This window comes from Calidris pugnax, unplaced genomic scaffold (genome assembly GCF_001431845.1).
Source record: "Calidris pugnax isolate Ruff unplaced genomic scaffold, ASM143184v1 scaffold41, whole genome shotgun sequence".
Classification (NCBI taxonomy): Eukaryota; Metazoa; Chordata; class Aves; order Charadriiformes; family Scolopacidae; genus Calidris; species Calidris pugnax.
In genome coordinates this window covers 4,782,265-4,796,009 of record NW_015094509.1, presented here as the reverse complement: position 1 = coordinate 4,796,009, position 13,745 = coordinate 4,782,265, and the positions used below count along the sequence as shown (strand labels likewise).

Sequence of the window (13,745 nt, the reverse complement as noted above, 5' to 3'; positions counted from 1 at the left end):
GCCAGGGAAATTAGGATAACAGTACCCTCAACTGACTCAGATGTAACATTTAGATTTTCTCTCACTTACCAGCTGTATGCCATTAGACTGAATGCAAATCTCTTTTTCTTTCCTTCGAGTCCAATTTTGCAAGGAAGATTCCTTACATATTGTGAACCTAAGACAAAATGTATCACTTCAGTTTTATAGTTAAACATTTCCTAGGCAAGTAGAATGCCATTTTCTGTTCCTGAGAGTTTCATTATTCACATAAAAATAGAGCAGTAGCATCTGTAGAAACCAAGAGCTTTTCTTTTATCACTTCCATACCTTTTCCTTCCTCACAACCCTCAAAAACTTTTAATCTGATGGTTTGGATGCTCGTCTGAGCAAAATTATGGTCTGAATCTCCTTGGAAATAAATCAGAACTGAACAACAACTTCCAGATAGTGGACTTGGGTCCTCTTCACAGGGAACCACTATGTGACCATACAGAGGGAACAGGAACTGCTAAAATAATCCTCCAAGCATTTCACATATTTTCTTGGAAATTTTTCCTCCTAGGTAGAGCTTGAGTAGCAGGTTTGCTGGATTACAAGGTGGGATAGCTGAAGTAGTAAAGGCAAACTTCATCTTTGTTCCACATCATAAATCATACCTCTGAAATCCTACATGTAAAAGTACCATTATGTGTGAAATTTAATAACTAGTTGTGCTGTCCCTTATAATACATATTTCTGCTGTTTTAAAAGGATGCATATTTTGTTGAATTTCTGAAGAAAAATAAAACAAATTAAACAATTTCATATTGCAGTTGACAAACCTGGCAGTTTTGCTTTAAGTAGCCAAAGGCAAGCACTTGTTTAATATACCAACAAAACTGATTTAGCAGACACTAATGTACACTTCCTGGAATCCTATTGCTTTTAGACATGACTACGAATGTTTACATGTTCTATTGTTTGCAAGATAATAACTTGCATCCCTTCCCTTGGTAACTTTTCCAAGAGGGTAAAATGTTGCTAGAACCGTTTTAGACAAGTTTGAGAGAAAATTTATTTCCACAGGAATTCTAGTGAACTCTCCAATTTCTGACTGAAACACTTGTCATACTGCTTTTATGTTTGATTGATTTATCAATTTTGGGATCTCATTTCTTCTGATATTTATTTTATTGGCAAAATAGAACTCACATCTGCATATATACTTTTTTCCACAATATGCACGTTCTTTTTTTTCCCCTTTTGAAGAGATACACAGAGACTGCAATAGGTGTGTATCTATGAAATATTTTATTTTTTCTAATGTTACATATGGAAGAATTGTTACGTATTCCATATGCAAAAGTTCTGATATCATATATTTCAAAATATAAGCCTGATGTTTACTGGGCTTTCCCAACATCTGGGAAATTCCTCATGGAGATCACCGTAGAGTGCACCCAGTGTGCAAAAAGCTATCTTTGTTAATTTTAAGCTAACACCATATTTTTCTACAACATCTACCTGTAACAAAGGATCGTTAACAGGTGCCCTCCGGACTTCACTCTGCTCTTCACATTCCAAATATTATACCTGTGAATAAGATGAGAAAAAAAAAGGCTCAGTCAATGCCTGTTCTTTGAACAGTGTGAAAGATCATGACTGGCTACTCCGTGAAAGAAAGCACTTGGGCCAGACGGGAAGACTGCCACAAGAAATCAGTCCAGACACCTGAATCTTCAGTCCAAAACTTAATTATTGAGTGAAATTTCAGTCAAACATTCAGCTGTCTGTAGTTCTCTGTAAACAAGTGCCTGCCTACTAAATGATAATGCAAATCTGGACAATAATTCCAGAAAACCAGGTTCCCTAATGTACGCCTCATATTCCCCCAAACAAATCAATTTTAAAAAGAGACGATTAACAACAAACACAGATTTGCCAAGAACAATCATATTAAACAAGTCTAATTTCCTTATGGATAGGAAAGATATAGTTGCTATGGCATATCTTAGCTTTAGAAAGCATTCCTCTAATGTTGCAAGCAAGCTGGGAAAAACTGTCATGATGATATGTCTATACAAAATGACTTGGATAACATATTCAGAAACAATTTATCATCAGCTTGTGTCAGCAATCCCTTAAAGTGCTCCAGATTCTTTGAGGTTAAACAGGGATTTGCATGGAGTAATTTCATTAATCAGTACAAACGTAAATTTGAATATTTCCTTGCCTGAGGAAGACAGGGTCAAAATGTAAAGGAATTTTCATTAAGGTTTATCTCCCTGTCACACTTCCCCTTTCTTCTCTTCCCTTTAAAGTAACAGGATAAAGGAAAGTTCCTTCTCTTTGACAGGTATAGTGAGAATCCTTCCTTGTGCTACCTTGCAGAATATGGGCCATGTTATTTCCTCCCTTGTAATGACAAATCTGAATCACATCAGAGGTCATCTAGTCCAACTCCCTGCTAAAGCAGGTTCACCTAGAGCAGGGTGGACAGGAACTTGTCCAGGGACATTCTGAATATCTCCAGAGAAGGAGACTCCATAATCTCTCTGGGCAGACTGTTCCAGTGCTCTATCATCCTCAAAGTAATGAAGTTTTTCCTTATGTTCAAACAGAATTTCCTGTGTTCCAGTTTGTGCCCATTGCCTCTTTTCCTGTCACCAGGCACCACTGAGAAGAGTCTGGCCCCATCGTCTTGACACCCACCCTTTAGATATTGATAAGTATTGATGAGATCCCCTCTCTGTCTTCTCCAGGTTAAACAGACCCAGGTCTCTCAGCCTTTCCTCATAAGAGAGGTGCTTTTTCAGGTTGGTGTCCCTGGAGTTTGAACATACATCCACTGACTGTGCAACAGGTAAGTTATTAGAAGATGTGACGTGAAACCCAGAGATACTACCCAAAAAAAAAAAAAAAAAAGTTAGGGTCCACCCCACTTCGTTTTGAAAAATAGGCAATTTTTAAGGTTTGTCATCTAACCAATTTTGGACACTTATTCAACTCATCCAAACACTCCACTCTACACTGACTACAAATGAAGCTTGGAGAGACTAGCTCAAATACATATATCAGCACTAAACTTCTAAGTACAATAAATTAATCTGAATATTAAATATTAATATAATGTAAAACCCACCAATAACAAAGGGGTCATACATTAAATAGATCTTGATTTGTGTTTACTATATGCTAATACGGAAGAGAAGGACACAGAAAAGTCCACGTTAGAAAAACAAAATACCAGAAAGCTCTACTGGATAAGGAAACCATGTGACCTTTCATGAAAACATGATACTACTTCATCAGCCTTAGAGATCTGATCACAAGAGCGTTATTTCCTAGTCTAATTTTTTGTACTAAGAGTAGAAAATTCAGAAAAGAAAATAAAAAGAAAAAAACAGTGCTCTGAAAGATAAGTGTGCAAATATGAAACTTTTTTAAAAACAGGGAAAAAAGTACATATCACGCAACAAAACTCCCATACAATAACAGAGCCTTATGCTGTCATTTAAATATGGAACAAAGTTGAAAATACATCTTTCAAGCCAAAATTTTCAATCTGGATGCTTCACATTTTGAAAATTATGGTTTCAAATACATATTTGGAGAACAAAATAAGAATAAATGCCTCATAAAATTATGCAAGTGAGATATGAATATTGTGGACTATGTTTTTTATTTGTCAAGAAGCCTCTTAGGCTTAGAAACATAAAAATAAAATTACAAAACAGCTCTTTGCTCTTTTTACTCTCTGAAGATGCTATGTAAAGCTTTTCATCTGCTTTGACTTCTGCCAGGTTCAACTTCGTGCAGACAAGAGAAGTGTGAGTCTCTCCCTTTTTTTCCTTCACTTAAATATACACATAGACGTGGCGGAGATTTTGTCTTAAAATTATTAGTAACTCAGTTATGACTGCAGTTCTAGAGTCAAGAGAATACTAAACAAAATTAAGCAGAACACTCTGAATAGCAAGTTTGGAGTCTGGAAAGATGCAGGTAGAACAGTGCTAATCTTTTAGAATATGAAATTCACAATTTGAAATTCAGGAATTCCATGTACTTGAAACTGAAGAAGAAATAAAATGGCCAAAAATATAATGGAGAGTTGGTAGTAAAGTAATAGTGTTACAGAGCACAACTGAGGGTTATAATCCAGTTCTGGGGTTTTAAAACAGAAAAAAGCAAATTGGAAAGATTCCATGATGGAGGTTACAGGAATAATTAGAGTTTTAGAAGAATGACCGCTAAGGAAATTGAAGGATTTTGTTTAGTCTAAAGAAGAGAAGACTGAGGAAGGAAGGACATTGATAACAATCTTCTGATAACTAAGTGGCTGTCATTAAGAGAAGGACAAACAATTGTTTTCCAAGTGTCTGGAAGTAGAATGAAATGGAATCAGCATAATTTGTAGTAAAAAAGATTTCTGTAAGATAGCATGGATATTTTTCCCTCCCTGAAACATACCCATAGGTATTCTACAGGCACTCTGATATCTCTTTGAGGTTTTTAGGAAAAGGTTATACATGCTGTGGTATCATGTAAATATACTTAAATCCTGACATCTGCAATGAACTACATGACTTCTTAAGGTCTTTCCCTGGCTTATTTTTCTATCATTCTGTAACAGGCTAACACAGAAAACAAACAGAAACTACATGCTCATCCCCCTTTTCAAGTGCTTAGGGACAAGACTAGAGAAGTGCCAGAACAAAAAAAACATTGATTTTGTTTATGACTAACAACATAGGATCACCTGTTAAGGGTGAATACACTTTCGATAGGAACCACCTGGAGAAGGTGTATGTCTCACTGTCCCATTAATCACTCACAGGAAGACAAGGGTGGGATTTAAGACATGTATAGCAGGCCTTTGGGCTCTTTTCTGCACTAAAATGAATTGCTTCCAGTCTGTAAAATTAGCATTCTTTCTTAGCCAGGAACAAAACCAACTAAAAAAAAAAAACAACTAACCAAACAAAAAAAAAAACCCACCAAAGAAAGGAGGATGAAAACTGCAAAAATTGCCTCTTAACTTTAAATAAATAAATATTTACAGGAAGTTATGCTTTATGCTTATGATATTTTCAGAGGTTTTTACTGGGAAGTCCTTAGGATTTCATTATCTTTATGCTTTTGCAAGAAATTATTTTGAGAGTGACCGTAAATACGCAACAAAGCGTATTGACTCCTTGTGGTTTAAACTTTTGATGCAGTAATTAATTTGACCAAATAAGAATAGAGCTAGCTAGCTGGGAGCAGAAAACCAAACATCTAAAAAAGAATGAAATCAAACAGTTTTACTCTGATTTTTTTTTTTTTTAAGAGTATCAGACATCAGGTAACACTAACAAAATATGTTCACTAATTAAGACAGTAGTTAAGTATTCCAACTCACTGTGTAATTAAAACTGCTTGTTATTCATGACTGTAACAAATGATGGTTAAAATGTTAATGTGATCCTTGAACTAAAATTTGACTAACAAAATTTACTTTTTTATTAAGGTGTTTGCATAAATAGTTATAAAAGTTTTTAGTGACTGCATTTTTGAACATTTCAAAGTGAAACACAATATTTTGACACATAACAATCAATTACAGAATTGCATTAAACAAACTAAATGAACACAAAAATGTTCAGTTGACTGCAGTCACAAAATGACTATTATCAGCTTATTTAAAATTGCATGTTTATCAAATCATCCAAACCAGAAGAATAAGGAAAAATCTTTTTCCCAGTACGTAAGCCTGCGAGCTGAACGATGTCGTACGGGGAACCAACAGGTACTTGGAATTTTGCTTCTCAAGAAACCATTGAATTGAACCTGCACTGCACTCCCTTCAGCTGCCTTTAACGGCCTACAGAAGACTCTACAGCCAGACCTCAGCTGGCCCCTGGTCCAGGCAGGTCCCCAACGAAATGTGTAACTGAGGACATGTAAATCGTCAACATTCTTAAAAGCAAGAAGGCATTTTGGAATTATGCTGAACTGGGGAACCATATTTAGGGAGGCTGGATTATTTTTCTGAAAGATACCTGCTAGTTTTGCTTATTAGGAAAGGACTAAGCTGAAAACGGGTTTTAAATATATTTTCAATAGTTTACACTATATAATGCAATAGCATATTTTACTTAGAAAAGAAAAATAAGTTGTTTGGGGGCTTGTTATTTACAAAATGTGTTCTTTTAAATGGCAAATTCCAGTTGTCTTTAGCTCTCAAAATCAGTTGTACTTAAAGAGCTTTTTGAGTTGTCAGATTTACCACCAGACTGCATCTCCAACTGAACATTAAGAGCTTCTTTCACTTTGTTTCCTCGTTGTTTTTACAATAATTTGGTTTGTGTCCTTTAACGATGAAATCCCCAAACCACCATGAACTTGACAGATCACAGACCTATATCGGCTCTGCAGTTTATGAATTTCATTTAGTACAGTCACATTATTGAGTTTTGAAGATAATTATGCAGAAGCATCAGATACAATACCAAGATGTTAGTCAGCTGTCCACTGCTGCAATTAGCCCGAATTCTTATTCAAGCTTCAGCTACCCCATCAAAAATTATTTTTTTTTTCCATTATCTAAGCCATTCTTCTAATATTATTTAGCTAATCAGCCTTAATTGAAAAATAGGCAGTGTGTTTATTCTTTTACTGGAACAAGCAAATCTACTACTGAGCAGTACATTAATAGGGCAAGTTGGGTTATTTATTCTTTTATCTTTATGATTACAAAACCTTCAAAGACACCTTTGAAATAGAAATTTGCAATAAACATGAGATTTCTACTCTATTCTTCACATGACATAAAACTAGAAAAACAGCATTTAGGAAAAATGTATAAATCAATAGGTTTAAAAATTGGAAAAACTATCAAGAAACAGTCATCATTCTGAGTCTTTTTAGAATATCTAACAAAAAATATCTAGCACAGGAAGATCAGTTGCATCAAAAAATGTACATCTTAGACCTAGCTTCACAGATAGAGTAAAATTATGAATAATGATCAGATGTAAAAAGACTACAGATTTACTCAGAAGATTCTAATAAGGAATATTAAAGACCTAATTCTGCTGTGAATAATTCCCCAGAATCTCCTATCATCAAGCAGTAAGAGACAAGTAAAAGTTAAATCCTATTGCTGTTATTTGCATTACCTAAAACATTCATGAAAGATATTCATGACAGAGTAGGTCCCTAAAATTAAAAATCAAAACCCATCCCAGACTTTTTGCAATCATTTGTATCTCATGGTATCAGGAATTTAATCGTGCAAATAGGAAAGAATAATCCTGAGAGAACTCCTGCCTGGTAACAGCTCTGATCCTGGAAAAATTGAAGACTTGCCTTATAAAAAGGTTTTAGAAAATGTTACAAGGATCAATTCTATATATTTCCATAGAAATACATTTCTAGAAATGTTGACTAAGATTTTTAGATTGCTTCTACTGATTCTAAATGTTACATTTGTCATGGACTGGCTACCAGAAGACTGATATTCAGTTTTCTCTGAATATTGTGATTTTCAAAAGTCTGTTTCAGTGTACGCACCCCAAAATAACTAGTTATTTGCTTAAAATCTCAGCCTCAGAATATTATGGTCTTTATAGAATATCGTGGTCATTATTCCTCTGCCAAACAGCAAAAGATCAAATAGAATACCACATAAATAAACAGTTATTTTTTGCCCCCAAAATTTGCATTTTCTGACGTGGTATGACAACTGAAGGGAAGACAAGAGAAGAGAAATAGAAATGTAGAAATTTCATGTCTTTCTGACGACCTGTGTAATAAATTAAACTGAGATTGGCTGACAGATTTAACAGTTATCATGAGGAACCAAAAGGCACAGAGATCATTCCCATACGGATTTGGGAAACTAGGCTGAGCGTAGAACCACACATTTCATTCAGTTATAGTACAATATGATGGTTCCAAATAGAAAAGCAATATTTAGCTGGAAGGAGATTTAATAATTTGATAGTTACAGATATATTTTTCTTCACATTTTTTAATGAACTGAGCAGTTCCATACTGACATGGTAACCTGGCATGTTTAGAAAGAATTAGAAAAAGCTTTCTGTTCAAATTGTTCAGCCAAACCATCATAATTTTCACTGCAATACATTTTTGTGAAACACAGGATTGTTGAGAAAAAGAGATAGAAGCTACTATATCAAGATTATTTGGGCAATTTGTGTCTAACTAACATAACTAATGTCTAAAAGCCACAGGAAACTCGTTAGTGTTCTTTTTCACCAGGTAAGTAGAAAAACATCATGGAGAGATGAAGGTACATTTCCACACATTTTAAAATGATTATCAAAGAGTATAACCTGAATGGAAAGAAATACTGGAAACGTGACTGTGAACCCTCACTCAGAGCCCGGACACAATATAAGGAAACAACTTAAATCAAAGTAAGTACTACATACTCCACAGCGGAGCCCTTGACTTGACACATCTGGGAAGCCTAGGAAAAGAAGTCCACTTATTCAGGTTTAACTCTTAATGAAGAGTTAACTCTTCCATTTCTGCACCATTAAGTTGTTTTTTGAATGAAGCAGAAACAGAGAAGTGAGGAAAGAAGGTCTTAAAACCTAAATTACTGTGTTGTTAAAAAGCAAGGGCTTAACTGCATCATCCGAGTAACAAGAATATACCCTCCACAGAGGAAATAGAAGACTAAAATAGTTTTTTTGCACTTAATGAAATTTTAAAGTTTGAAGCATATTGAAAAATGAGAGACGTCTCAGTAAGAAAAAATGTGAAGACAGCAAATTGTCTACTTTCAACTTCATAGGAGCTGCAGGAGTTTAAATATCAAATCAAATGCATTTAGGAATGTTGCCAGCACGTATCTGAGAAACGAATCTAGTGCACCCTGCTCAGACATAGTCTTAAAATACAGGACACAATGCATCCACAATACACATACACAAATCTAACTCCACAGTGAAACAGAGGAAAAAACAGCATTCACACAGATAAAAAAAATAAATAATAATTCTCAAAGAAGTGGTGTAATTCAACAGCAGGTGTTTGGGGGTTCTTTTGTAGGGTGGGGATTTCCTATCCAAAATAGAAGTCATTGTTGCAATAAAAATATTTCAGGGAGTAAAGATTGAAGTAAATCTCTGCTGTACAGAGAGCACACTACCGCTTATTAAAGGTCATGATGACGTAAGATGCTGTACTATATTAGATTAAAAAAAAAAAAGAAAAGGAAAACTGAACATTAAAGAAACTGGAAAATGGTTTCATACAGAGGAAGAACTACTATATTTGGTGCAGCTGAACTTGAGATGTGTCGCCTTTGCTTCCTGCCACTCAGCTGCACGATAAAAGTGATCAGCACAAGCACAAGCTCCTGCTCGAAGGGACTGTCCATTGGGGACTGTTTTTCTCCTATCACGGCAGCTCCCGAAAGGCATCTGTCCTTGTTCTTCATTGAGAATTTTTGATGCAGTTGCTCAGAAGCTGCTAGGTAATTTTCCCTCCGTTTCAGTTTGTTTTCTCAGAGAATCACACACCTACAGCTACTTCTGTCACACCTGGTTGCAACCAGAACTGGAGGGCCAAGCAGGTGGCACTGGCTGAATACGGGCACAATCCAAAAATGCAAATGAAAAGAGGGGAGTGTATGCCATAATTCTAACTGGTTCATTATCCACCGAAGAAACAGAAACCAAAGCATGTAGACCTTACCCTTTTTGCAAAATCCATTTATTTATATTTTTCTGTCAGTCTTCTCTAAACAACCAAGAGGTTTTTCTATTGTAGTCATAAGTCAAGTTTTCTACCTCTGTCATCACTCTGGCTGCAGGGTTTTGAGACAAAAGTCACAAATGTCCCTTCCTTCAACCACAGCACTCAACAACAGACACAGTATCTTAGCTGGGAAGGGTGGAAGGATCACTTCACTCACAAGCCATTTTTCTACTTATGCTTCCTGTTCTCTGGCATCTTTCAAAATCAAAAGGTTGCTGACCCTTTTTCGCTTCGTAGACCTCTGTAACTTTAACCCCCTTCCTGAGCAGCTTTTACTCATACCTGTTTCATGCTGCAATTCCAGAATAGCTCTATAAGAGTAATCGCTTGCGTTGTCTTCCAGCCAAGCAATTAGATACCAGATAAAACACCTATTGGCCAGAAAATGACACTCCAGTGGTTACAGATACAAATGCAACCCTACTGGATCTGGCCATTCCAGCAACAACCTGTAAGGCAGACATACACTGCAGGTTTACATGCCCTAGGGAAAGAACTGAAAGAATATAGGGAAGTTATAGATACCTGAAACAGTAGGGAAATCTAGAGGGTGACAGGTATTAAATTCGTAGGGTAAAAAAAAAAATAAAAAAAAAAAAAAAAAAAAAAGAGAGCTTTGTATGCAATTAATGAGCCAACTAAAGGGGAGAGGAGCTCTATTTCTACCTGCCTCTTGTTTCCCTGGAAGGAAACACCCAGAAAAGTGCTGCAAACTGAGTCATCCGTGTCTGTTCTGTTGACACTGCAAACCAGAGGTCAGACGAACTGACTCACAACAGAGCAAAAGTTTCCGAGAACCATGAATCTGCAAGCTTTGCCTTTTCAGCTAGCTTTTCTTTTCAAACCAGAATTCTGAAGCAAAAACAATGCAGTCAAACTTTGCCAGCTTCAGCTAGCTAGAAAATGAAAGCACTCAGCTTCCCGTCACTTGACCTTCCTAGATCCCTTGACCTTTGGTGTCCCGTTTATTGCTCCTGTACAGGAGGAAGGAAGCCTTCTATCTGGCTTCCTGCAGGATATACCTCTATTATCATCCTTGAGTGACTAGAATAAAAGTTTTACGGGGCCCCAGGGGCTACAAAAGACTCACTGGGATGTGCACACATACTTGGAGGCCCAGAGTTCTGCTAAATACCCACTTAGGAACACTGACTTTGGAAGCAGCCTCCATGAGTTGCCAGAAATAAGTTATACTGATAGTAAATAGTCACAAAAAGGAAAAAAAAAAAAACACAAAATGTATCAAATACTTCATCCCACACTTTTGAAAACACAAGAGAAAAAAAAAAAAAAACGTGCCTGAAATGACAGTCAATATTAAAAAATTAAAAGAGATCAAATAGTTGGTCGATAAATGAGGTTGGAAGTCATTGATGGGGTGAAAATAGATGAACTATTGAGAAAAGCTTTCATTAAAGGACTATAAAGACTACTTTCTGGAGTTTTCTTAGGGTTGTTTTTTTCTGAACAACAAAACCACACGTGGCAAGGGGCATGTAATCACTAAACAGAGTTAGTTTAGGCACAACAGTGCCATCATATGTCCAAAGTTCATGCATTTCAAAACATTATTTGAGAATCAAAGAGAGACAGAGAGTACCAGAGAATAAAATAAAATGCTGGGGTTTTAAGCACATGAACAAGTACTACAAAGAGCCTTTCTGCAATCAGATGTTGTACATTTGATGGTGGAAACAGTTCTGTTTATTTCAGTCATAAAAAACATTTTCTATTCAGTTCAAATAGCTCATAAGAGGCTCAGAATTGGAGTCCTGTGTGCACAGAAACCTGATGAGCACAGTCATTGGAGAGAAATCCCTATGCAAGGAGTCCATAAATAACAGAAAGCAACCAAACAAGAGACAAAGCACCCCTCCACACCTACTTCTGTATCCTTGTCATTGCAAGTGTTCCTGAAGTTATTACCTGAGCTGAGAACTTTGGTAGATTCTCTGATTCCTAACATTCCTGGAGCCAGAAACCTCACATTGGGTTCTGTTGTTGCTTATTCCTAAAGAGAATCACTTGCAGCCAAGACTGTGCCATTGAGGCTTCCCAAATCTACAACTCTTCTAAACTTCACAGAAATCTCAGGTCTGTTAAGGCAAAAAGGATTCTCCTTAAGCAAGTTTGAGCATGAATAATCAAGCCAGCAATAAACCCCTAAACTCCTACTCAGTTGGTTTTAGATTAGTCCCTGGTATTTCAACTTAAGATCTACTACAAGGTTTTCATAATGATAACGTTTGCTGCTTCACAAAAGCTGCCAGGGGAAATTGAAGATTTTCACAGTAGGATATTGGGCAGCTGGAATTTTTGGCACCTGAAAAAGCAAGGAAAGAAGCTTGCAATTCAGAGATAAGCATGCTGGTTGGATTCTTCTTCCCAAATATTTGGAATGGAAACTGTAAGCATGAATGACATTTCTCTTGCCATTAAGAAGTTTCAGAATAACAGCACAATACAGAAATGGACACCAATCACACACTTACTGTTTCAGGGTTGTTTTTTTCACACTTGAGAAGTCATTACTGCTCGAGTAATGGTGGTTCATATTTTCATTTTCAGTGCTTCCTATTTTCAAAAGAGTACTTATAGTCCAAAATGATTAAGTTTGTTTCAAGCTTAATGTATTCAGACCAAAGTCTGTTGAATACTCAGATCTGGATGTTTCATTTCATATCCCTACGCAAACTGATACTGAAACTAAAGATGAAAAATAAAGCATCTGTAAGAAGTATAATGTGATATAAGGAACGGCAAGTTAGAAAGTGACACAAATTTCCCTAGAATTCAGGTGATACCAGAATGGAAACTTCTTTACAAAGAAAGACAAATTCATATTGCATTCTGCAGAGTAGATACACATGATCCAGAATTTGCTTAGTAATGAGTTATAAGTATTAAGTAAAAGTTATAACATTTTATTTTTTTTTCCTATTAGCATCCAGGAGGCAATATATATATTATACAAGATTGTGAAGATAAATAAGTCTTCAGATTGGCTTTAGTTCCATTTAATTTGATGGACTTACTTTGATTTACATTAGATAAAAAAGTAACTTTGTGCATCAATTCTGATAAATGAATAAATTTAACAGCTACTCCATGCAATTTGCACAGCTGAGGATAAATTATGAGAAAGTCCAACAACAAATTTGATATGTGCTTCGCTAACACGACATTATTTATAGAACAGTGCTGTTAATGAAAACTTGTAACTAGTACGGTAATGAAGTAGCCCAAAAATTGAAAGAGTAATATTAACCTTCAAAAGAAAGTGATACAAAGCATAGGTCAATGTAAGTTTTCTAAATTGAAAAGACTGTTCAAAAATACCGCGATACTGCTCTCCGTAATTTCATGCGGTGAGGTGTACCACCCACCAGCCTCTCATTTGCCCCAATCCGAATCCTGCCTAACAGAGCAAATACAGCATCAGAGAAATAACAAAAAAGAATTAAGAATTCATATTTGTATTTTGGCAAAATGTCATGATGTCTGTTGGGTCTACGAAGAGGAGGCTCCGGGGAGACCTAATAGCAGCCTTCCAGTACCTGAAGGGAGCTACAGGAAGGCTGGGGAGAACCTGTTTAGAAAGGCCTGCAGTGACAGGACGAGGGGCAATGGCTTCAAGCTGGAGGGGAACAGATTTAGACTGGAGATGAGGAGAGGGTTCTTCACTGTGAGGGTGGTGGAGCACTGGAACAGGTTGCCCAGGGAGGTGGTTGAGGATCCATCCCTGGAGATATTCAAGGTGAGGCTCGATGAGGCCCTGGGCAACCTGGTCTAGTTGGGGGTGTCCCTGCTGACTGCGGGGGGGTCAGACTAGATGAGCTTTGGAGGTCCCTTCCGGCCTGGGCGATTCTATGATTCTATGAAGAAGTATCTGCCCAGATGATTAAAAAAACAAAACAAAAAACTGGTAATGGTGAGGAAGTAGCGACTTCTACTGTGAGCTTGTGAACTGTTGCTCTTTCAACGATTCCCTCTGAAATACCTGAAATTCA

General features: G+C 36.5%; 1 protein-coding gene across 1 annotated transcript in view; it reads left to right on the top strand.

Annotated features, from left to right (window-relative positions):
- Window positions 1-5,727: 5,727 nt before the first annotated feature.
- CNGB3 (cyclic nucleotide gated channel beta 3) overlaps window positions 5,728-13,745 on the top strand; it is a 159,208-nt gene continuing 151,190 nt past the window's right edge. Inside the window, exon 1 of the mRNA XM_014965200.1 lies at window positions 5,728-5,749. Within this exon, the coding sequence (XP_014820686.1) occupies window positions 5,728-5,749 (22 nt within the window). The remainder of the gene's footprint in view (window positions 5,750-13,745) is intronic.